At 38.5% G+C, this 26,891-nt stretch overlaps 2 protein-coding genes across 2 annotated transcripts in view; one reads left to right on the top strand and one right to left on the bottom strand.

Annotated features, from left to right (window-relative positions):
* Smp_165460 (hypothetical protein) overlaps nucleotides 1–8,326 on the bottom strand; it is a gene marked incomplete at its 3' end in the record, with an annotated part of 10,035 nt that extends 1,709 nt beyond the window's left edge. Inside the window, exons 1-6 of the mRNA XM_018789171.1 lie at nucleotides 8,082–8,326; nucleotides 7,934–8,044; nucleotides 7,569–7,901; nucleotides 4,832–4,987; nucleotides 3,987–4,036; nucleotides 202–601 (exon numbers count right to left, since the gene is read on the bottom strand). Coding sequence (XP_018654641.1) covers nucleotides 202–601; nucleotides 3,987–4,036; nucleotides 4,832–4,987; nucleotides 7,569–7,901; nucleotides 7,934–8,044; nucleotides 8,082–8,279 — 1,248 coding nt within the window. The 5' untranslated portion in view covers nucleotides 8,280–8,326. The remainder of the gene's footprint in view (nucleotides 1–201; nucleotides 602–3,986; nucleotides 4,037–4,831; nucleotides 4,988–7,568; nucleotides 7,902–7,933; nucleotides 8,045–8,081) is intronic.
* Nucleotides 8,327–15,712: 7,386 nt separating this feature from the next.
* Smp_165450 (hypothetical protein) lies at nucleotides 15,713–26,872 on the top strand (the record flags this gene model as incomplete). Its single annotated transcript, XM_018789170.1, has 3 exons — nucleotides 15,713–16,463; nucleotides 18,496–19,239; nucleotides 26,778–26,872. The coding sequence occupies 3 exons, from the start codon at nucleotides 15,713–15,715 to the stop codon at nucleotides 26,870–26,872; spliced, it is 1,590 nt and encodes a 529-aa protein (XP_018654640.1).
* Between the last annotated feature and the right edge of the window lie 19 nt (nucleotides 26,873–26,891).

Below are 26,891 nucleotides of genomic sequence, written 5' to 3'. Positions count from 1 at the left end.
TTGACTCATGATTTCACTGTGAAAATATTAAATTCTCCACAAAACCCCCTCTGATCTATAATTCACCAATTATCTAATTATTTTATTGGCTGATCCTAACGTTATAACGGAAAGGTAGAAATATATTGCTATCCTACTACTAGATAGCTTGTTGCCCACGGAATTGTGTTTTTAAGAGGAAACACAGTAATTTTAACTTACCTCTGCTAATCCAGGTATGCGGACACACACTGTATCATCAAGCCTCCAACCAAAGTGGGATTTGAATGGTTCAATAAAACATGTCCGAGGATTAGAAGAGTTCAAACCCCCATTTTGATCTGTATAGTGATCGGAATTGGATGAAGTTTTAGCATCAACTGATTCTATTCCAACGGTATTGGATAACCAATCAGGGCGAGGTATCAAGCATAAACCTGTCAAACAAGTATTTGTCGAATCGTTGGATATGGATGGATTGAACACTGAGAACCGCTGTATGCAAGTGAGTAGCGAGTCAGGTCTTAGTATTTCAATTAGCCCAAAGCGTGCACCTACCACCAACACTTCACAATTCGGATCCATCGCCATCATAGTTATTGCTTTTTGTGAAGCTGAAAAACTAAATGGAGAAACAGTTAACTTAATTCGATTGAAGAGCTTACAGACGGCCTGTGTAAGAATTTCTCAAAACTTAGAGGGATTCGAACCAAGGACCTTCGGTCTTGCGCGAACGCTTAACCTCAAAACCACTGAGCCAACTTCAACCAACCCACGAAATTGCGCGACCATTTTCGATCGTCTGAGGTAGATACCTGTCTCTGACTGACACGAATTAGCTCCACTGGTCATGGCTTCTCACTAGAACTCCGAGAATCCCCTCGCGAAGCTAGTCATTAGTGAGCACATTATAATTATCAGTATGAGGTTATGGAGATTGTTAAGTTCTTGATTGCGATCATGAATCGATTGATGTGGATACACACTGCTAAGGAGTCCCATACTAGGACGAAATGACCGTCCAGTGTTGCCAGGTTTTTAATGGTGGTCTGATATCAATCGATTCTTGATCTCAATAAAAAACTTAACAATCTCCACAACCCCATAGTGATAAACTTTTATTGGTTGGTCAACTGACTCCAAGTATTAGTACGTTGAATAGCGTAAAAACCTCGTTCAGCTATCTGAAAAAAGAGTCTTTTATATTCCCTAAGTAATTTAAACACTACACAATTGGAATGTCTGAAATAGTTCCCGAATGTTAATAAACAGGTATACATACTATGTCAAGTTTATAAATAAACTTATTTCAAGAGGTCGATAGATAATATCCAACATGAAGCGTAGTTCTTAAAACTGGTAGGTTAAGTCAGTTGGCTTTTTGAGATAACCACTTAGCTTCGTGACTTAGCGATGTTGGGTGATCCATCTTTTGCCAACTACTTCCAAGTAACCAATACTGACCCCATCAACAGTTGGCTTTTGAGATAGCTTGGAGCGATTCGGGGTTTAAATCGCACAGATTATAGAAAAGAAATGTGAGGGCAATGGAGTCCCTGAATTCCTATTCAGGAAAATGAGTGGTAAAATACCAGTTTTAAAGACTGTATAAGTTGAAGGATCTTCATTCAGAAAAATTATGACGCCTAATGATGAAAGCCGAAATATTTCGGAAGTCACGATGTCGATGCCCCTGCTACCAACCAGAGCAACAATTTTTATAGGTACGTAGAATGTCCGGACAATGTAGGAGACCGGGAGGACCAACCGAATAGCTGCGGAAATGAGGAGACACATGGTGATGCTCAGAATAAGTGGAACACATCAAACCCAAACTGGACAGCAAAAGCTAGATACCGGAGAGATGCTACTGAACTCTAGTCACGAAGAGGTAAATGCTCCACATACGCAGGGAGTTGCTCTGATGCTGTTCAAAGAAGCATGAAATGCACTTATAAGATGGGAATCTCATGGATCCAGAATCATTAAGGCATCCTTCAAAGCAAGGAAGAATGGAATCACAATGAATGTTATCCAGTGTTACACACCCAACAATGATAACAATGACGACGATAAAGATCAGTTTTAGGAGAGGCTGAAGTCAATCGAAGCGAAGCGCCCAGGAAAAGACCTGACCATCCTAAAGGGAGACCTAAACGCCAAATTCGGGATGGACTACACCGGATACGAAGATATCATGGGAAAGGATTGAGAGGAGAGAATGAGGGTGATGAGAAATTCGCAAATCCATGTGCATCCACTCAACAAAATAGTCATAGGTGGCACAATATTCTTACACAAAGCTACATGGACCTCACCGGACTACACCACGGAGAACCAGATAGGTCATATTTGTATCAATAAGAAATTCAGAAGGATAATGGAAGACGTGAGAACCAGGAGAGGAGCTGACACAACATCATATCACCACCTGGTTGTGGTCAAGATAAAATTGAAGTTAAAGAAGCACTAGACAACTCGGGAATCAGCATTACAGAGGTTTAATACAACCTTTCATCGACATACTGACAAGCTCATTGAATTCAAGATAGCTCTCAGCAAGATGCAGCGAAATACTTGCTTGCATCAGGGCATGATCAGAGTCCAAATATTTGCTCCAAAACGAGCGATAGTGTTCTATATAGCCTTTTCAGCGATGATTGATGGCAATGTGGTCTGGTTAATTCCATTGTTGGGTAGCCATGTCAGACAATATTTTCCTTGTGCTTGAAGTTAGCGATCGCTAGAAATAAACAGTTATCTGAGTAAATTTTCAGTAGCTGGTCGCCATCTGCTGAGTCAAGAAATACCTAAGTGCCTTTCAGTTCGGTCTAGACCACCTGATTAGACATCAAAATCACCAGCCACTATTATTACATCTGAGCGTTCAGTTTTTTGAAGAACGGAAAGCCTACAAAAAATCACTTTTCTATTCTATCCAAACTGCAATCAGTGGGAGGGTAGGAAATTGCGTGTATCCTTGTTTTTCAGAGTTTTTGCTGTCCGGTTTAGTCGTTCAATGTACACATGACTGTCTATTGGGATCTAGTCGAGGAGAACATTTTACAACTGGTTAATTCTTTTCTATTTTCGACCTACATGAGTTTCTGTTATTTTAAAATCCTCGTTTGGCTTTTTTTCTGCTGTAAAGCATGGCATCTTGAACCGGTATTTCTAAAGAAAACTATATTGATTAGCGTTTAGCGATCATTTAACACTGAAAAACTACTATGTCATATCAGTTAAAAAAAAACTACTTTCAAAGTTATGCAAATATTAGGTGTAGCGATTGTCATTGCAATGCAAACTTTGAAAATAGCATTATTTTAATGAACTTAAAATTAATCGAAATCAGTAAGGAACATATATCCTAAAAAGCTTTACATAAGAAATTTAATTATGTATATAAGGATACATACTTGTAAGTGACTAGGACATATTAGTGATTACTATTCAGCTACCGCTTATTCAGATTTCAGTTTCACAGTAAGTTTTTTGGTAACAGGGCAGCATAGCATTAATGTCTACCGACGAACTCTTTTGAACACTACGAATTTGCACAGAACTTAGTTCATGAACTCACTGTTAATCACCTTTTCCCATCTAACAACGAGTATAAGCACACAACTTTACAAAGTGTATATCAGTTTTACATTGACATGAACACAAAGACAGTATTATCGCATGACCAGAAAACGAAACAGAAAGTAAACGTTTAATTCAGAAACTACATACATGCTTATGTACTAAGCTACAACCCACACTTGGTGTATAATGATGTGCTTCACTAACTTTCTATCTAAACAAAATTAGGTAAACGGAATTCAAACTTTTGACCCAATAACTACAAGTTCACGTAGTCCGGTTAATGATTCATATTCTAACAAAGAAAGGCGATCAAAACAAACATCACATGACATAAAGTTTTGCATTTGATGATTCCATAAGATATTAACGATATTAAGATACATGAACACAAGTTAATTTGTGTAGAAAAAAATGCTTACTTGGAGTCAGAGAAACAACGATGTATTTCCTTATCCGCAGAATAACAACCCTAATAAGAAAAGAAACATTAGGAATGAAAGTCACTCATTACTTAGAACCATACCCTGGTTAGGATTAAATACTACTGATCAAAAGTCTATCAAGAAAACAAATGCATATAAGTCTTACACTGAATATAATGAAGATGTAAAACACGAGGTAATACCAGCGTTAGTAACTGAGGAACCCAACTGTCAATTAGTGATGTTATGGGCCAGAAAATCTAAACACGGTTTAGCTACAGTTTAAAGTAAAGGTCAAAACTGCATTAGTTGGATGAATGACCACAGAACAACGTAACGTTAGGAATACTTAGGTATCCATAGCAGGATGTACTTGTACAAGGCCTGGATGCCCAGAACTAAAAAATGTAGGAAAACGTTTGTTGGATTTTCTGAGAAATAAAATTATCTTGCACATATCTGTATAAATTGCAAGTTATCCATAAGAAAAAATCATTATCATCGTATTTCTGTTATCAGAATAAATCCCAAGACAAACTGAAGCAATAATTATCGCAAACCCGGAAAATGATAAATATATCAACTAAGAACAGAGATCCAATTGTAGGACTGATGCTTTGAGAATAACATAACATAATCTAATACACATGAACAAAATTTTATCCATCAATGTAGTAGATTAATATGGCTTAATCAATAAAGAAGGCTTCATATACCTATTAAGTTACTACATTTTAATAAAACGATCTACATTACTCACAAGTAGCCCGAAAAATATTGAAAAATAAAACTATGAGAGGGAATACTATTTCTGACAAGGGATCGATATTTACCTATCTTACCGTTTGGGATTGTATATTAGCAGTGTATAGTAAACCTTCGTTCCCACCACAAAATAGATTTCCACTGTTATCAGGTGAGGGACAAAGGCTTAACAGCCCACCAGAAACGTTTGTGAGTAATGATCCCAGAACACAGCCATCATACAAAGCATATATCTGTTAAAAGAAATAAGACCAATAATTATACCAATCGTTTACGAAAAAGCAAATACTAAGCAGATATGTAATGGATTATAATGACAACTTAATGAGTTGTCATGATTTTAGATGCAGATACTTTTAAAGCTTATAAACAGTCAATTCCCTCATTACTTTTATTTGATGTAATCTAAAAACAATTTACAGAGATTGAACTCTTAGTAATAAAAAGTATGTGACACGACTTTTAATTAAGCAAACGATATGCTGCACTTCAAGCAAACACGATTTTTAATATGAGCTTATATATATATATAACTTAGAACCACTGTATAATTCACAGGTTGAACATTTAAGCACAGATGGTCGTTCCGGTGGCCAAAAGCATACTTGCTGGTCGCGGGTTTGATAACAGTGACTATCCACCTCAGCCTTGCGCACACTACAGCCTGTTTCTGGCTGGCAATAACTATCAGCAATTTTACCGGTGTGCTACCCGGCGCCTTCTCTCTGAATTTCAAACCTGAACTCAGATTGATCACATCATGATCAGCTACCAATGGTGTGGCTGTGTATAACACTGCCGCTCCTTTTGGACTACTTATATGGGCTCTGGTCATGCCCTTGTTTGAGCTAATCTTATCTAACGTTCCAGTGGCCAACAAATCCACCGCTCTAAACGGATCGGTGTCAGCAAATTGGTTGCAGCTTCTGTCGCAACTAAATATTAAACCAGGCTAGGTTCAAGGCTAGAAGTATACATGTGTACAGGCTGCATTTCCATGACGCTATGGAAATGACGAGTCGCTTGAAGCTTCACGAAACTTCCTGCTTATAAGTAGTGGGTTTCTACAAACCTCTTACAACTTGTTGAGGAACATCAGTCTACTTCGGTTAACCATGAGTTTGATGATAAACGCAGGCTCTTATCTGACAAAGTTGTACAAAGTTTGCATTCCTTTGTAGCAGCAGGGTTTCTAAACTGCATCATTCCTCTTTGACTTTGCCATCGATGACGTCCAGGAAACAGCTCTGATAGATTTAGGCAATGGTGGTGTGGATCTGCCGCCTGGAGAAAGGATTTTCGGCCTTCGGTATCCTGATGATACTGCCTTACTGTGCAATGATACCCAAGCTATTCAGTCCACACTTAGGCAGTTGTCAATCAGTGTCCGTAGGTATGGTATGTGGTTTGCACCTTCCAAGTGTGAAGTACTTTAACAAGACTGACGTAACTCTGTGCCTACACTCACTCTTGGTAGTGAGCAGTTAGAAGTCCTTGTGTCTAGGTAGTTGTGTAAGTGCTAGTGGTGGTGTGGTCATGTTTGGCGTTTTCGTGATGTTAATCTGGCTGTAAAAGGTCAGATTTACAACGCGTCAGTGGGAGCAGTTTCGATATGTGCTTGTGAAACCTAGCCTCTTCTAGCTGATGATGTTAAACGCTCCCGCACTTGGTCATCGTTGTCTCTGAAGGATTGTTAACATCCAGTGGCAACACCATGTTAGTGATATGGAAGTTTGGCAACCCATGTTCGGTCAGTGACGACAGTTCAATTGGTATTACCACCTAGAGGCACCAACTTCGGTGGCTTGAGCATGTCTTACAAAAGCCATCCCAGCATATTTCACATGGTGTACTATTTTCTGACGTTAGGATTGGTTGGAAAGGCGAAGAGGTGGTCAGTATTGACATGGTATCGTGGTATGAAAGGAAGCTGTACATGACTGGCATCTCTTGGTCTTCCACCACTCCCTGGTTGAGGTCCTAGAGATAGTCCAAGACAGTGGCTTCAGACGTTATCAGTAATGGGTCAGAATAAAAGCAATTGGCGATCTTGCTGTAACTTTCTTTATAAAAGCTAGAGTCATTTCTTTAAATGAATGAATTCTATCTGGTCTCACTTTCCCAACTATACTGTTTCTCCCATTGTTTCACTCCCATACACTGATTTCTATTCATTTTATCTTTTTATTATGTTCACTTCCTTTTTTCTATCTTGTCGCCTCATTTTTATTGTGAGGCGCATATATATTCTGGTGCCCCGTTGTACCAATGTTTATGTGTTTGAAACAAATAAATGACGCTAAATGGACGGTCCAAACAAGCAAACGTTTCTGAATTCTATTCGTCAATAACGGAGGTTTCATAATCTAGAAATGTTTGTAAATGAAATGTTTATTTCCTTGGAGTAACTTAAACTCGTAAACAAGTATTTTTGCGTACGCCTGTCGTAATTGACATCCAAACTAGCAGACAAATCTACAGTTAGTATTACGCTTTATAAGAAAAATGACTCCTAATTACAGTGCAGTAGTAAAAATTGTCCGCAACCGAACTAATCTCTCTAACAAAGTGATACTTTTGATGTTGATGATTATGTAAGTAAACGTTAACTTCATCCATAAATGGATATCAATATCTTGGTTGAAAACACTGGTATTTCTGTGGCTTGCCTAACGCATCATTCGTATTCGTGGGACGCTAATAAAACAGTTTGCTCCACTCCGCCGCACAGCTACATGAAACTTCCGATGACAAATGGAACACATCATTGGTTGGATAAGTTCCTCCGTTATTGAGAGATAGGTGCCAACTTACCTTAAGACCTTGTGATCCACCCACGACGACTATATCATCCATAACTGCGCACACAGGATGACTAGTACTTGCTTGAATAACATACCAGAGCGGAAGATGTTTAGCTCTTGATAGATTGACATTTGAATGAAGCTCAACTTCAGTAGCACTCTGTGTACTCATCTTGCTTGCTCCGTTGATAAGACTCCCCAAGGACCAACAAGCTAGAAACCCGGCTATATCAGTGGAAACAAGAAATGCTGGTCCGTTTGAATTCCATTTGGACAGTTTCATTTCATATATTCTTGCAGAATGGGATCCTTCTAAAACACCCACAAGGCATCCACTCACAGTCTTCAGAAGTTATGGTTAATGTGTTAACCTACCTGGTACACATAAATTTCCCTGTCGAATGCAATGATAATATAATTTCCATCGGGAGTGAAAATAAAAGCACTAACTAATCCTTTCGTCAAAATATTTTTGTGCGCTGAGGTCTAGTAAATATATTTAAACAAGAAAAGAATAGATTACGGCACTATTAAAATTCCAAGTCTGTATAATAGGTTTTCTGGCAGCTGCACAAGCTACACCTCCGAAGTATCCGGTGATAGACGATTTCGAAGCCATATCACCAGACAAACTAGCGACTGGATTTCCCCCCAAAGGATCCCAAACAATAGCGGCATCAACTTGTTTTTCACTTGTGGTAGTAACCAAAAGCGAAGTCATAGCTCAGAATTTAATGAGCTCACACGAGAACAGTATTATTGAAGTCTGTAGAATAAAAATAAAAGAGAGTCTTATTATGTAGATCTTTTCAGAGACATACAGAAACTAAGACTGGTATTACTGACCGGATATTTTAACAGATAACCAAGTAATACGGTCACTTATACAAATGTACTTAATTTATTTTCGTTACCGAATAAACTACATTACGTACTTATCATTGTGAGTTCAATTGGACCTTGCATTATATTTAGAAATCATATCAATTGAAGAGGCTTCATAATCAATGACATTTCTTGAAACCTATTTAATAGTAACAACTGTTGGTATGAAGGACGAACATCTAACTTAATATGATCGTATGTCGACCGATCACATTATTTTTAGTCTGAATTCCAGTATTGTAAATAATACACCGTAGAATTGAAGTGCAGGAAATATGGTAAATGTAAACTGCTGACAACTCTGAGTGACTTATCAGACAGTGAGAAATATTTAGCTATATGGGGATTTGTAGTAAAAAGTAATAAATCTTGACGGATAAACAACTTTGACTTGATTACTGTTTTCATGTCAAATTATTTGTTACCGTGGACGAGAAAAGGGTGGGGTTAACTATTAGTAAATAAGTAAGAAGGTTACGTTGGGTTAATGTCAGGATTTCAGATAACAGTGAAGGATATTTTTTAGACATACAAGCACCTCCTGACTATACACTGAATTAAGGCTAAACAAGTAATCAAGATACAGTCTGCACCAAGAGCATGTTTTTCGAGTAATTTTGCATACATGCCACATCATAATCACCGTGTGGTGGCACAATAGATGTTTTTGAATTTCAGGTATCTTAGGAGATAAGTACACAATACGAAAGTTAAAATGACTAGACAGCATAAACGGTTACTGAGTAAACAAATTAGTATGGTGTTTTAGATCCGAAACATTGACCCTTAACTTGCTCTTGAGAGAGCGTTGCGGTGGTGTACACCTTAACACGCATATTCTTAACAATGTTTATGTACTAGTTTAGTCAAGCGTAGCCAGTCAGTCAGATACAACGTAGGACTAGGCGCATATATGCATCGGTCTAAGTTGCCATACCTTATCAGCACAACAAGATGAACACCGAATTCATATAGTTAATTTAATGGTGATAATATATAAATGAAAGATTGTATATAACGATATAATATAGGAAGAAAGAAAAATATGACACTTTTAATCTCAAGGTTTAAGGGAAGACAGAGTGTATACACCTACGCCATCGAGATCGAGTCTGAGCCATGGCTCAGACTAGAAGTTAGTGACTTCAATCAACCTATATATATATATATATAGTTCCGTACAGAACGCTCTTTGCAAAGAAATACACATACGCTGGAATGGATTTTGAGAACTTAAAAAACTTGTCCAGACCAGGGGACAGACTTGTTGAATCTCTAGTTTCTCCTCAAAAATGGATTATCGAATATCAAGCACAACTACTTGATTTTCGAAATTTACAGCTTTCACTAGTCGCGGTACCTACTCACAACACCACCTAAATAAACAATATATTGGTCTCAGTCAATTTATAGCATTTAAATATGTTTCCACCATAAGCATAACAATCTGCCGACCATATCTAATTAGATATACCTTAACGCATGTGTTATGTACCGCAAGTTAGAAAAAAGCCTCTCAACTTCAAATGGTTCTAATGGTTGTGGACGGAATAGAAGAAGCTCTCGCTTAACGGGCTTCCATGTCTAGTGGCAGTGAATAAAAATACCTCCAGACAAGAACTTAGGTATATTAACGATAATAGAGGCAAAAAGAAATTGGTAAATCATAATAATATGTTATCCTTAGTTCTTAAGAATAAGTCAAGTTTCCTCTTAAAAAACTCCTGAGGCGCTCTTTATAAGGTTTGAATTTGAGTCCACGAACTGATTACGTAGCTCGCCGTTGGATACGTTCCAGAGTGTCCGTATCTTTTTGGAGGGAGGGAGGAAATACTGTGTTTCCGTACTCTAAATAGGGATAAATAAAACTGTTGAAGATTATGTGGAAAGTCCTACCGTGAAACTGGTCAAAAATGCACTTCAATGTTACCAGTGCAGGGTTTGCTCAGAAGGCGTTTTTGTCACAGAGTACGATTTCAAGTCGTAGGGTACCAACACTCCTAAACATTTTTCGACTTGAGATGCTTCTAGAGAGGAGTTTCCCAAGTTGTAACTATAGTCTGCGACATGTCACAACTGGACAACTTTACACTTTGAAGTGTTGAAGGTATGTCTGTTGTCGTCTGCCCAACTTTGAAGTCGAGTCAGATCCTCCTGAAGTGCTAGTATATCCTCTTGGTTACGTCTCTCTCTCCAAAGTTTCACATCATCAGCAAAACGCAATAAGTTGGATGAAACTTGTTGTGGAAGATCGGTAATGTACCTCAAGAAGAGAAGAGGTCCTAGTTCTGAGCCCTGGGGCCCCCACAAGGACGTTCCATGGCCTGAGAGTGAAGTTAATCCTGACCTTAAAATATCGGTTTTCTAGATATGAAGCGAACCAGTCAACCAGAGGGTGTTTGAAACCCAATCGTCTAAGCCTATTGATAAGACATATATGGTTAACCCTATCAAAAGCTCTTGAGAAATCAGAATAAATTGCGTCAACCTTCCCCTTGCGATAAAGGATGATTGTCCATCTATCCGCCGCAGTCAGCAGGTTGGTCATACAAGAATGATCCTATCTGAAACCATGCTGTTGGGGTGAGAAGAACTTCAGGGATAATAAGTATTCTTGTATACCGTCGTATATTAGGGACTCCATAATTTTAGAAGGTATGGAGAGAAGGGCAACCGGTCGGTAGCTTGAGGGTTCACTGCGCCGACCTCCTTTGAAAACTGGTATGATGTGAGCAAGCCTTCAATTTTCCGGCAGTTTGTCTCGGTTTAGCGAGTGTGGAAGCATCACGCTAAGTGGTGTTGCCGGGATTGAAGGTGCTTCCCTCAGTATAGCAGAATGAACTATATCTGGACCAGGAGAAGTGTCTTTTCTTATGTGCTGCAGTTCACGGAGCACCAGGTCAGCGCTCAGGTCAACTTCGGAAAGTCCTGTGCAGGTGCAGGTGAAGCTTTCATCAGCGTAGTTGATGTGGGTCGGTTGAAATGTCCGAGAGTATTGTTCAGCCAAAAGATTGGCGGCATCCCCTTCGTTATTGGTCGGACCACTACGACCTTGCAGTTGGGAAACTGCAGTTTTGGCTTGTCGAAGAGAAGCTGCGTAAATGAATAAGCTTTTCGGATTGGAGACAAATTTGTCGATAAGCTTGGTCTGGTACCGAATCCTGTCTTCTCTTATTGCCTTTGTGCATATGTTCCTTATATGTCTGCATTGCCTGGACGCGCCGTTGTTACAGTTCGTTTATATTCGGTCCAACAGTGCCTTTTGCGGCTTAGCAAACGAAGAGTGCGTTTCTTGATGATGGTAGGTTGTTTGTAGCTTTTCGGGACCGTTTAAGGAACTGAACACTTAGTAGCACATAAGAGTGCGTGCAGTAAGAAATCCCAATGACCATCCATTTCAAGTTGAGAGTGAACATCCCAATCCACCTGTTGTAGATAGTCATGTAAAGCTAACACATTCAACCGTTTGAAATTCCAGTGCCTGTTTTTGATGGGATATCTTAGCTCAGTTTCGCTGACAAAACTGAAGGATAGGACGACGTGATCACTTTTCCCCAGGGGAGCCAGAATTGAGAGGTCGTCGACTAGGAGTTCTTCATTTTTGAATACCCAGTCTGAGAGCGATGGCGTCTGATTGTTTCTCCAACGAGTTGCTAATTTCACATTTTCGAATAATCCCAGATCATCAATGAGGTTGAAGAACCGAGCTTCAGTAGAGTTGTCACCTCCAATGTAGGTATGTTCCGCGAAGTTGATTCTAGGAAGATTGAAGTCCCCTAGAATCAGGATATGAGAGAATCCGAGACGCGTAGAGCGAGTTAATCCTTCCAGCGAACGATTGTCGTCCTCGATGTCAGCAGCGGGCTTCCTGTATATGATACCGACTAGACACCTTGAGGTGGTAGACAATCTTATTGAGCACCATACTGATTCATGAAGACTGAGAAACTCTTGGTTGTGAAGTTGGTGCGCCTCCAGGCATGATCGTATTTATAATGCTACCCCGCTCCCCCATGCCAATTTTCCTGTCGTTGCGAAACAAAGACATTCCAGGTATCGATAACTCCTGGTCCGTAAACTGAGACGATATCCAAGTTTCGGATATTCCTATCAGTTGAGTATCATTAACGTTGCTAAGTTCACGTAGCTCATCCATTTTGTTTGGCAAACTCGCAGCGTTCATATATAAGCAGTTTATGCTTTCATTTTGGAACGCGCAAGCTTCTTCCTGTGTGTCTATATGAGCCTTACGTGAGTGAACAGGTAGCCTACCTATACACTGTATTCCGAGTTGGTAGTCCCTGTCCTTTACATTTTTTATGATCAAGACAGTCTACAAGCGGTATCGTCAGCTCCAGCTTGCGTTTGTGCCTGATCCTGTTGTCGTGTGGCTTATCCGGATGCATATGGATGTCAGTTGGCAACCGTCGTCTATTGGCACGAAATGCTTCCAGAGTTGCAGCCACCATATGAGAGGAGGGGAAGTTTATCTTCATTAGCCGGGGTTCAGAGTCTCCGTCTTTCTTGGCTAGCCTCGTCACCTGTTGGGTATGTTTTTGAGCTTCAAGGAATGCTTGATGAATATTCATTCCCAAATATCAGAGTTTGCTTAGTTTGGGAATAAGAAAGTAGCATAGCAGATATATCTAGAATTAATTCTGACTTCTGACAGTGCACAGTGTAGAAATAATGAAGCAGAGCAGAAATATCCCGTGACACTCACATTGTCGTTGTTTCTTGATTTGTCCTTCACTAGTCTGATATACCGCGTTTACTACCGCATGTTACAAAATACTAAAAAAAGTTTCATTTGAAACTCTATCACGTGCTCGGAAGTTTTGACTATCGAATACTTATTACCGTGATAAAGGAAAAGATGGTTCTATCTTGAACATCATATGTTAAATATAGAGTGAGAATGGATAGAAAACATCATTGTTGCAGTTTCACTTTTGAAAGCAGAGGGGACTAGGTCACCCGTGTTAGTCCTGAAAATGGTGGTTTCTTAGTTGATCCAACTTTCTTACGAAAGCATCGACAGATGGAACTTCAACCACGTGTCGATGTAATGAATTCCACTTGATGGTTCAATAAGAAAGTCAATAGTCAGACGACAAGTAATTTGTTCTGGATATCTAAGTATTTTTGAAGTGTCCTCGTAAATAATAAACTTTTCTAAAGTCATGCTACTTTCTAGGAAGAATCTGGTTTTAATTTAGATATTTAAACAACTCCTTTGGAATAATCTTTTCTGAAATTTTAAAATTTAGGCTGATTAGGGTTACGGGTCCATAGTTCTCAGGTTTATGTCTCGTGCTTGTTTTGAAGAAAAGACTTACAATAGCATCCTTTTGGTCTTTTGGTGGTGCACTCTGGGTTATAGATATATTGATACATATGCGACAAATTTCGCTAATTCCTTTGGCAATCTCGGATGCATTTCATCGGGTCCCATGGATTCGCCTATATCAAGCTCATTTAGCAGACCAAAGACATAGAGTTCTTTAATGATCACAGTGCCCAGTGTGTGTGGGGTTTACATGAACTGAAGGGGAAGGCATCTCTACGGCATATTAGATTGCTAAAGCAATTTGATAATACTTGGGCTCTACTACAGTCATCCACCACTAATGATGCAGTATTACTATCTCATAATGCTGAAATATTTCCTCTCCTTTTGGTCCTTTGATTTATGTACAAGTATAAGTGTTCAGGGTATTCTATAGATTCCCTAACAAGTTCTCCTTTGTACAACCTTCTAAACTTACGGACGGTTGAGGTACAATTACTTCGAGCTTTCCGAAGTTGAGATTGCCTTTTCAGTACCTAGTAACGTAAACCTCTCCCACATTCTTTACCTCTTACAAAGAAGGGTGCGAACCTCTTTACATAACCACTGTAAGGAGTCTTTTTAACCCCTGAATGTAACCCAGAAGATTGCGGTGCGTTGACTTTTGTGCTCGAACTTCTGAATGCATCACACAGAGATTCTGGTTTCAACGTCCAGTCTACTGAGGATGCTGAGTGTGTAACATCTTCTATAGTTGCTTTTTAGACGTTTGGTCTAACTTAGGCTGAAACTCGTTATGGCAGTTATTTGGAAACTGAAGACTAGGACTGCATAAACACCTTTGCCTAGAGGTGGCATATGATGGAGGTTTATGATGTCATACTCATAATCGGTCAACATAAGATGTGGTTAGGGTGATTCGAAGTCCAGTTAGTACTTAATTGCTCCTTTCACATGTTGCACTAGAGCATATGTGATGGTCGCAGTAACTAGTTTCTGTTCATAAGGATTTTATGTCAGTTCAATCCACAGATCTTTCCTGACTATCGTGAGTGCATTAAAGCCTCCTTTTACTAAACATAGACTACCTGAAGACTATGTACTGAAAACATCTAGCAAAACCTCATTCACCTCATAGTTTGAACTGCCATAAACCAAACCAATCAGCAGCTTTTATCCTTTGCATTTCAAGCCCGACTAACTAGTTCACACGTCATACATTCATGGGGCATGTTATCAATAGCGGTAAATGTGATAGTAATTCTAGCAAACAGAGCTACTCCTTCTTTGCGCTTCTGGATTTTGTTACCTTCACTAATGTGAAACTTTCAAATCAAATCCCTAAAGGCTAAGTTACCCAAGTTTCTGTGACCGAGATTTCATCTGACTTGGTAGAGTCTACCTGTATATCTAGCTCTCATCGCTTGTTGTACAAGCTCTGCGCATTTGTGTGACGAATACGAAGACCAGTTAAATGGCTCTGTGCTGCACCCAAAGTGGCCTCGGGTTGAATCCTTGTAACAGCTCAGGTTGGTTGGTTAAGAGTTGACCCCAAACAACCAAGCATATGCTAAAACAGTATTGTTCAAGTATTCATTCACTTCCTTACCTTTTGTAAGCGTTATATTCCCTATTATCTTATATGGAATGTTGAGAGCCTTTGTTTGTCTGAACAGATAATCCCACGCTCCACTGTGACTGCGCGAAGATCGAAATAAAGACCTATTCACTACTTCTCTGGTTTCTTCTATCAATAGCACGAGGGTTACCTTAAGGCACGAAAGTGGTGAGCCCTTTTTGAACACAAATTTAACCCCATTTCTGTTATTAATTTTTTTTTACTTAATCGTAAAAGTAGACCTGATTATCCGTAAACTATGTTGAGTATATAACTAGTTTATTCCGTATTATCTTAGGTTATTCGTGTTATAGTAACCATTTTTCGTGCTAACTTTATTGCTATATTTGTCACATACCTCATGTTAGATTCAATAGAAACCCATAATCTGGAGGATTTGTCACCATTGGAGATAGACACTGTTATGACTACGAAATCCCGACTTCCAGAATTTGATCGTAGTGATCCTGATTTGTGGTTTGCTCAACTAGAGCATTATTTCACGAGACACAATATCAAATCTGAAGGGATTCGCTATAGAGACTTGTGTTCTATCCTTCCTCCTTCAGTCGCCAAAGAAGTCCGTGACTTGATTTTAGATCCACCATCACCACAACCATACACCATCTTAAGACGAGAGATAATGAACCGTTTATCATTATCAGATAGTCAAAGAATCCAAAGACTTTTTCAAGGTGAAACACTAGGTGATCGGTCGCCGTCACAGTTTATGCGTCACCTCCAAGTGTTAATGGGTGATAACACAGTGGGTGAAGCAGTCCTAAAACAAGGATGGATACAAGCTCTCCCATGCTACGTCCAACACTGTTTGGATGCACAAGATCCTGAAACCTCATTATCTCATTTAGCGCGTATAGCCGATAGAATAATGGAGAGAGGTCCTCCAACTGGACCAGGCACAATAAATCACACACAAAAAGTAGAATCAGCAAAAGACCCCGTCATAGAAGGACTCATTGCGAGTGTTAAGAGTCTCACTGAGGCTGTCACCAGAATGCAAATGGGTCATAGAAACAGGAGCAGGTCACCACAACGACCACGATCCAAGTCACAAAACAGGTCACAAATGTCCAGACAACCTGGGCAGTTTTGTTGGTACCACTGGAAGTTTGGTGTCAACTCAACCAAGTGCATGCAACCATGCGCCTAGCCTAAGCATAATTCTAAAGATAGCGGGAAACGAGTAACCCCTTCCCAAGTCGCGACGACTGAAGAGGGGCGCCTAAACAGTCGCTTGTTTTATGTTAGAGACAGAAACTCTGGCTTGAATTTCTTGGTGGATACTGGCGCTGCTCTTAGCATCATCCCTCAAAATAAAACTGAGATTAGTCGAGAAACATCGTCAATTACACTTCAAGCTGCAAATAAAACTAAAATTGCGACATTTGGGCAGAAAAACTTAACCCTAGATTTGGGGTTCAGGAGGCAATTCCCTTGGGTTTTCACGGTAGCCGACTTAGATCTGGCAATACTGGGGATGGACTTTCTAGAGAGATACGAATTTCTAGTTGGCACCAAGAAACGGCGATTAACACTAAAAGAAACTTCGTATTACACAAAAGGCAAAGAAAGTCACATCAGCTCTCTTAACTTGATTCAAAGTCCTCCAGTAACAACAGCGAAATTCCAAGATATACTCGCGGAATTTCCAAACTTAACTAAACCAAACCCACAGCCTTCTAAAGACAAACTAAAAGTAAGTCACACTATCAAAACCGGAGGTGCAAACCAATTCGTTACTTGGATGAATTGATGAAATATTGCTTCAATATATCATGCATACCTAAATCAAACCAGAAAAGGGTATTTGACACAACTGTACCTGATCCGCATACTCCACACAATTTTTTTTGCTTCTTAACCGTATATTCGTTTCCGTTTTGTGGATTACTCTGATGCACCCTTGGTTACGCACCTAGTTGTAAAAGGCGGTCATTACTGGCTCAAGGTCATGCACTTGGTCGATTTTGTTAAAGAGTCCAACTTCTAGCAAGTTCACCCTTTTACATATATGCATTACAAAAGAGTTTTTTTTGTTTTCATGGTTCTTCGTGCACAAGATATCTACACTATGTTTATTTACTTCCAGAATACCAATCCGTTCTGGAGGCCAAGCACTTACATGAGCCGAACAATTATCAATTGCATTTATGTATTTCCATTTTGTATCTTATTATTTTATGCAGGCAGTGGAGCAGTTCTTCAGGTTTGCTTGATTTTCACCATTACCTTTGAAGTAGACTCTTCTTTACTTTTTACTTGAGGGCGACTCAAGAGGCAGGTGAGTAAACACCTGATAGCCGGTCTGAGCATGGAAAAATCGTACCTCTTCAACATGGTGTTGGGTAGCCCGCTCGCGGCACTTCCTCAGATATTCTTATTCCACATTCTCACACTTTCTCTTGAAAGCACGCAGCAAACCGTCAGCGATAGTTGTAGAAAAGATCACATGCTACAAAATAAGATGACAAGCTAGTAAATGAAGAGACATCTATGGACTATTGTTGAAAGCGTTAGTCGTAACTGATTGTAAGTCAAATAGTGAGCGAGTTGATAATTTCGCCTTGGGATGAGAAATAGAACCAAGGTGTTTTCGATAGATAGGTTAATCGAACCGACGTTCCTACGGAAGTCGATTCTAGGGGGAAGCTAATGTAACAGCTCAGGTTGGTTGGTTAAGAGTTGACCCCAAACAACCAAGCATATGCTAAAACAGTATTGTTCAAGTATTCATTCACTTCCTTACCTTTTGTAAGCGTTATATTCCCTATTATCTTATATGGAATGTTGAGAGCCTTTGTTTGTCTGAACAGATAATCCCACGCTCCACTGTGACTGCGCGAAGATCGAAATAAAGACCTATTCACTACTTCTCTGGTTTCTTCTATCAATAGCACGAGGGTTACCTTAAGGCACGAAAGTGGTGAGCCCTTTTTGAACACAAATTTAACCCCATTTCTGTTATTAATTTTTTTTTACTTAATCGTAAAAGTAGACCTGATTATCCGTAAACTATGTTGAGTATATAACTAGTTTATTCCGTATTATCTTAGGTTATTCGTGTTATAGTAACCATTTTTCGTGCTAACTTTATTGCTATATTTGTCACATACCTCATGTTAGATTCAATAGAAACCCATAATCTGGAGGATTTGTCACCATTGGAGATAGACACTGTTATGACTACGAAATCCCGACTTCCAGAATTTGATCGTAGTGATCCTGATTTGTGGTTTGCTCAACTAGAGCATTATTTCACGAGACACAATATCAAATCTGAAGGGATTCGCTATAGAGACTTGTGTTCTATCCTTCCTCCTTCAGTCGCCAAAGAAGTCCGTGACTTGATTTTAGATCCACCATCACCACAACCATACACCATCTTAAGACGAGAGATAATGAACCGTTTATCATTATCAGATAGTCAAAGAATCCAAAGACTTTTTCAAGGTGAAACACTAGGTGATCGGTCGCCGTCACAGTTTATGCGTCACCTCCAAGTGTTAATGGGTGATAACACAGTGGGTGAAGCAGTCCTAAAACAAGGATGGATACAAGCTCTCCCATGCTACGTCCAACACTGTTTGGATGCACAAGATCCTGAAACCTCATTATCTCATTTAGCGCGTATAGCCGATAGAATAATGGAGAGAGGTCCTCCAACTGGACCAGGCACAATAAATCACACACAAAAAGTAGAATCAGCAAAAGACCCCGTCATAGAAGGACTCATTGCGAGTGTTAAGAGTCTCACTGAGGCTGTCACCAGAATGCAAATGGGTCATAGAAACAGGAGCAGGTCACCACAACGACCACGATCCAAGTCACAAAACAGGTCACAAATGTCCAGACAACCTGGGCAGTTTTGTTGGTACCACTGGAAGTTTGGTGTCAACTCAACCAAGTGCATGCAACCATGCGCCTGGCCTAAGCATAATTCTAAGACAGCGGGAAACGAGTAACCCCTCCCCAGGTCGCGACGACTGAGGAGGGGCGCCAAAACAGTCGCTTGTTTTATGTTAGAGACAGAAACTCTGGCTTGAATTTCTTGGTGGATACTGGCGCTGCTCTTAGCATCATCCCTCAAAATAAAACTGAGATTAGTCGAGAAACATCTTCAATTACACTTCAAGCTGCAAATAAAACTAAAATTGCGACATTTGGGCAGAAAAACTTAACCCTAGATTTGGGGTTCAGGAGGCAATTCCCTTGGGTTTTCACGGTAGCCGACTTAGATCTGGCAATACTGGGGATGGGACTTTCTAGAGAGATACGAATTTCTAGTTGGCACCAAGAAACGGCGATTAACACTAAAAGAAACTTCGTATTACACAAAAGGCAAAGAAAGTCACATCAGCTCTCTTAACTTGATTCAAAGTCCTCCAGTAACAACAGCGAAATTCCAAGATATACTCGCGGAATTTCCAAACTTAACTAAACCAAACCCACAGCCTTCTAAAGACAAACTAAAAGTAAGTCACACTATCAAAACCGGAGGTGCAAACCAATTCGTTACTTGGATGAATTGATGAAATATTGCTTCAATATATCATGCATACCTAAATCAAACCAGAAAAGGGTATTTGACACAACTGTACCTGATCCGCATACTCCACACAATTTTTTTTGCTTCTTAACCGTATATTCGTTTTCGTTTTGTGGATTACTCTGATGCACCCTTGGTTACGCACCTAGTTGTAAAAGGCGGTCATTACTGGCTCAAGGTCATGCACTTGGTCGATTTTGTTAAAGAGTCCAACTTCTAGCAAGTTCACCCTTTTACATATATGCATTACAAAAGAGTTTTTTTTGTTTTCATGGTTCTTCGTGCACAAGATATCTACACTATGTTTATTTACTTCCAGAATACCAATCCGTTCTGGAGGCCAAGCACTTACATGAGCCGAACAATTATCAATTGCATTTATGTATTTCCATTTTGTATCTTATTATTTTATGCAGGCAGTGGAGCAGTTCTTCAGGTTTGCTTGATTTTCACCATTACCTTTGAAGTAGACTCTTCTTTACTTTTTACTTGAGGGCGACTCAAGAGGCAGGTGAGTAAACACCTGATAGCCGGTCTGAGCATGGAAAAATCGTACCTCTTCAACATGGTGTTGGGTAGCCCGCTCGCGGCACTTCCTCAGATATTCTTATTCCACATTCTCACACTTTCTCTTGAAAGCACGCAGCAAACCGTCAGCGATAGTTGTAGAAAAGATCACATGCTACAAAATAAGATGACAAGCTAGTAAATGAAGAGACATCTATGGACTATTGTTGAAAGCGTTAGTCGTAACTGATTGTAAGTCAAATAGTGAGCGAGTTGATAATTTCGCCTTGGGATGAGAAATAGAACCAAGGTGTTTTCGATAGATAGGTTAATCGAACCGACGTTCCTACGGAAGTCGATTCTAGGGGGAAGCTAATGTAACAGCTCAGGTTGGTTGGTTAAGAGTTGACCCCAAACAACCAAGCATATGCTAAAACAGTATTGTTCAAGTATTCATTCACTTCCTTACCTTTTGTAAGCGTTATATTCCCTATTATCTTATATGGAATGTTGAGAGCCTTTGTTTGTCTGAACAGATAATCCCACGCTCCACTGTGACTGCGCGAAGATCGAAATAAAGACCTATTCACTACTTCTCTGGTTTCTTCTATCAATAGCACGAGGGTTACCTTAAGGCACGAAATCCTCACCACGCAAAAATTTGCAATTTCGAAGTCTTCCTCGTTACAATTCGCCCTTATTTTTAGTACCTTTTTTAGCTTCTCATCTTTTTATACGGTTCATGAGTGGAAAGTCTTTACGGGCAAATACCCCTGACCACTCTAGTTTGTGCCGATTCTGTAGTGTTAAGTCCCTTTCATTGGGCTACTTAAATACTACTTTTAGTAGCCTATTTCGAGCCCATTAGGCTGCCTAGTCTATAAACGTTTAGCGAGGTGACTTCAGAGATATCCTGAGGCATAAGTTGCTTTGGTAGTTCTTTTATCGACTCAATATCATGCACAAATGAGTCCCGAGTTCTGAGAACTCCCTCTCCCTGATTCAATGAAAGACAACGTGCCGGTCACTTTGATTAGTATTCAATTTCTCGGTTAATGTTTGGAGGACTGGCTTTTCTTTGGCAACATTAGGTCGCTTCTTATCCTTGGTCTGTGCCCATTCATCAATTTCGCTGCAGTAACGATCACAGTCGCGCTGCACATCCTGTGGAATCATGGAGGATTGTCGATGACTTACGTGATCAGGTTATTGTTTTGTACTGCTAGAAACACATTTAGCCTTGCGATTGGGTTTCTTGGGCGTTTCCTGCCCACCGCCATTTCGAGTATGGGGGACAGAAGAAACTTTATTTTTTGAGCTTTTATTTCAAACAGACCTATTTATGGGCTGTCCTTCCTACGTTGGCAAGTCAGTCTACTCTGAGTTTATTTGAGGTAACTTCACACTGACTTGTGCGCTGAACAAGAGAGCACCATTTGTTGTGTCTCGATTACTCTTAATAACACTTTTCAAAAAGTATCGACAGCCTGGGAGTTGTTTATTGCTTTTTCGCACTATCCAGTCATCCTCTAGTGGTTTTTAAAAAGTAACTAGACAAAAACAACACCCAGAGGCAAAAGAAACTGGTGATCAGAAAAAGGTGAAAATTGCAGATTATTAGATCCAAAAGTGCAAACAAACACACAAGGAAATAATGTACTCAAAAGTACAGATGGTAAGCTACTTTAGAAAGAAACTATGATCTTGGTGATTTTTTTCAATTGAAATAAATTTAATTAGGGCGAAGGCAGTAGTCTTAATGCGTTAGAAATAATCGAAACAATAAAATAAATGCAGTGGGGAAAAATACACTGTTCTTTTTAAATAGCGCGGGAAAATGTTGAATATTCGAACGAGTCAAATGGTTGTGTCCAGGAGAAAAGTCCATGAACTGGTTTCATGGCTCGCCTCCGAAAACGATCCAGAATATTCTTTTCCACTTAGAATGAAGGGGAGAGGAACGATATTTTACTACTGTTAGAAGGCTGGATTAAACGATGAAAAAGGAAGTGAAAGTTTCCTTTGTCAAACTCACCAAAAAATGAGTCTTAAAGTAATAAGTTCAAGGCCCATTCCTAAAGCATTTTTGTCTCAGTTAGCATACTGCCTCTAAACATTGTATTGATAGTAAAATTTTTACTTTGGAAAATACGAAATTACGTTGACGCCCAGACGTTTCTCAGGTTATCAATACTCTGAGAGAAATTTATCGATCGAAATGTATTATTTGGAATGCTTCGCAGATGAACTACGATGCGCTTTTAAAGGCTTAAATTAAGTCAATTTCTATCTTCTCACTTTTGAAATCGAGTGTGAGCCTCATGAGATGTTGCCGATCACATTTATTGAATATTCTCTCCAGACTTGGTATAACTAGTGGCAGTATTATCGCAGAGGAAACTTTGTGAGTAAAACCCTCATTATAGATAAGATATGGAGATCCTGGTAACGGAATCAGTGATATCCTAGTAAGATATTCTGTAATTCGATAAACTAAGTAACCCACTCTGATCTTAAAATGCTGGCTGTTCAGTTATTAAACTATCAATCTACGATTAGTGGCCTAGTACGCGTTATCTTGAGCCTGGTAACAAAGCTCGTGCAATCAACCATTCCAGAGACTTTTGAGAAGACTAGATATATTACGTCTAAATTTCTTCTGAGGTCTAAAATGAAGGTTCATATATTCATCGCAGCCAGTAGATTAGTGCTGCATAGTGGCCGTTCTCGAAACTGCGGTGTTGAGGTGAAAGGAATTTCGTGGATATAATGTACCATGTACGGGCTCATAAACCATGAACTAAATTACCTTTGAGACCAAAGAACGAAGAGATTTAGCCCGGTGATTTTGACACCTTGGAGGTTGGGGTTAAGTATACCATCTTCCAAATTTCTGAGATCAAACCATGGTCTGGTGGATGTGAAACTGGTAAACCATGTGGCGTTGGAAGTAGTGAGGTCTCTTCTGCCAGTATACTGTTTGACCCAGAAGATATGTTCTTCCCTAGCTGCTGAAGTTTGTGATGAACTAACCCAGTACTTAGATTTACTTTTGAAATTCCTGCTGACCTACTTTTAGTTCAAGAAATCTATTCATTTCATTGGATAGAATTAGGGCGTTGGTACGTAGGGAACTGATATTTTCTTTCACAATCAATCAGTGTTATGTATTATCATTAGCAGTAAAAGCCCGTACCGTATCACTGATTTTATTTACATAACCACCAGATGTAAGGTTAGTCTAAAAACAACTTAGTAATCATCCTGATAAAAACTTAGAATGCTCATCAGGAAGTATGTTGTAAAAACATTCCTTTCGATGATCACTAACGTATGCTTTAGTAATTCAGTAATAACCAAATTGTATGGGCTTATAAAAGGAGGAAAAACATTGGGAATGATACGAGGTAGTGTATGATCAATTTTTGAAGAAAGAGCCTAGATTTACTGCTATGATATAACGTGCTATCCAAGTATTGAAACTTATTTAAAATGTCAACCATACTTTCACTAAAAATTACTGTTTCCATAATTTATGTGAATAAAATGCATGTTGCTATTAGTTGTTGAAATATAAACTGAGCTGTATACATGAATTGTATACATACATGAGCTGTATAAATACACTTTGTGTTTTCAGAGGGCGGCGGAAAAGTAGTGTGATACAACTACTGCAGAAAATAGTGCTTTACGGTAGTAAAAGTGTGAAAATTATTGGTTAATGTTATTTAATAAAAGATAAAATCATAATAAAACAGACCAGTCAAAAGTAACTTTTTATCTAATTGATTTTTATACATGGATAATCTTGTACTTTTTGAGTTATCTAGAGTGTTCATTTCGTTCAAAACTTAAAGAATAATCCTTTTTTATGTGTATAGAAGTATTTTTAAGGTAATACTACATTTATCGAGGACTCCAACACCTTTTGGTTTCTCTGACTTGAGTGAGGATAGATAGAAGCCAGCACTGACACAATTAAACCATCATTTTAACATTCAGTTATAAAGCAACCATTTATAAAGCAGTGGTACTCTATTTTATACTTTGTAAATATTCACATTGAGTGAACAACTGTTTAATCATGCTTTACCTTCAGATTTCAGTTTTCATCTTCGAACCACAGCGTTTAACTACAAATAAGCACAACTGTTCTATGAGGAGTTAGTCAGATATATTTCATCATTGATGTCTTTAAAGATAAGGCTTGACTTACCTGCAAAATCTGACATGCGTAGACTAAAAGTACGTTCTCCATTCACCTTTTGTAAAGGAAAACTTACTACTAAATTTCTCAATAATATCTCTACTAATAAGTGCATAGTTGATGCCGGAGTTCAGTTTTACGTAATTTAAACTGACATAGTCATGTAAGTGGTTTGATAAAATGTGGACAGATTCATCTTACCTAAACATTATTAAACAAGGGACAGTCGTAAATCATAATGTTAGGACACAGGGACGTTCTTCTAATGGTTTACTTGTGAATCCATAGTTCTTAAATCTATTGTTGATTAAGTTGGGACTACTTTATGCTGCTCAATAAAAAAGTTAAAAATCCCTTCCGAATTTCCATAGTTGTATATCAATGCCGACGATTCAGAGGAAATACAAACATGGAGGAAGCCCAAGTCAGTAGTACCTTTTTAATAAGATCACAAGCAATATCTTAATAATCAACTCAAATTTACATGAAGGTTATACATCAGAATAAACCAAAGATCCCAATACTTTAATATGTGTTAAACGATTGTTCATGTAGATAATATTTGGTAACGGTTGTGTGATAAGAAATAATTTTCTAAATTTTGTCGATTTCAAATGAATACTCATGGAGTCTAGCAACACTTTAGTAAAACCTAGTTCTTATGTACTTTTTATCTGAAGAAAGTTTTACAAATAAACTTTCGGTATATCACATTCTAAAATTCAATTAAAACAAGTTAAAATATCACACAAAATTTGAATGTAAGATGTAACACTTACATAATTAATGTTAGCATTGATTTTTAAAAATTAAGGTAAGGTATCTGTATTTCCATCTGATGTACTTTCATTATACTGAGTCAAGGCCATGAGATCATCTAACATGTTTCAGCTTCATAAACGTCATGAATTATTCATATGATTCTGTCAAGCTTTCCAGTTCAACAATTTATCAGTTTTTATTAATGAACTGAAGTAATTCGTATCATGTCCTGAAAAACGTATTAGATATTTGCATTGTTCCGGTTCAAAATTTACGACTGTATTTTGTGTATAGTGATTTCTCTCTACAAAAGACATAGAATAGCTTTCCAATTTCAACAAATCTTTCAAGCATTTGTTCCTAAATTAGGAAATCTGCTCACTTTCAAAATTTTCAGTGCAGTCAAGATATTTCCGTTTACAGTGGGAACAATAATGATACAGATCGAAATTAGAATACAAACAACTAATAATTAGAGAAAGATTAGCTTTATCTGATTTCTGCTGTTCAGTAGGCTAGACAGTATCCATAGAAGATCCCCAATTGGTTAGTATATTCTAAAAAGGTGTTTATTTTTGTGTTTATGTTTTTAACTTTTTCAACTTCTTGATTCAATAAGTCTTACTCATTTTTGCTACAGTGATGAATTTCTGTTTAAATGAAAAGTCGGATTTTTATCAATTATTTTGCTTGCATAAAACCATTCTGATTTATAATGACTGATATTATTTTCGGCCGAATGACTTTTTTTAGTCATTTACCAGTTAACAATCATTAAATGATTCTAAAGTTAGTATGATTCCAGTGAACTGAAAGAGAACATAAGTGGGAACAATCGAATGTATTTGAATACAAAACTACGGAAAATCTTAGTAAAATCTAAGAACCATACAGTTTATACTTCATTTGCAAAATGTCAAGCAATAGTCTCAAACTTGACTGTTCCTTTGCAAATATCGGTCAATCGTCTCAGACTTCATTGTTCCTTCATTTTCACAACATTCATTCTTTGTTCTCATTCTCTTTCCGTTGATCCTCTTAACGTTCTGTCTCCAGGCATTTCACTTCCGATTGATGATGCATACTACTTATATGTCGATCACAGTAGCACACACCATAACAGTAGTTATTGATGATATTTACACAAAACAATGTCTAATTGAAGAAATCACTGTTTTGTTATCAGTTATTATAATCGCTTATAATTTAAGATTAGACTAGAATTACAAACTTGGATTCCTTGAGAATGTATCAGTGAACATATGATACATCGTAAAAATCCACCAAATATTCTGATTTCAAGACAACTTTCATTTGGTTCACATTGATGCTGGTTTATTACTTAACTTACATGTTAATAAGTCATTAATTTTACCAATCTAGGTGATTTATCAAGAAACGAAATTAATTCTTATTCATATTTTGTGGGTATTGGTTCACCACATTTAGAGGGATCAGTTCAATTTCAAATTTCTTAATTAATCAGGTTCGTCTGCT

Source organism: Schistosoma mansoni, chromosome W, assembly GCF_000237925.1.
Source record: "Schistosoma mansoni strain Puerto Rico chromosome W, complete genome".
Classification (NCBI taxonomy): domain Eukaryota; kingdom Metazoa; phylum Platyhelminthes; class Trematoda; order Strigeidida; family Schistosomatidae; genus Schistosoma; species Schistosoma mansoni.
This window is presented reverse-complemented; position numbering and strand designations above follow the sequence as displayed.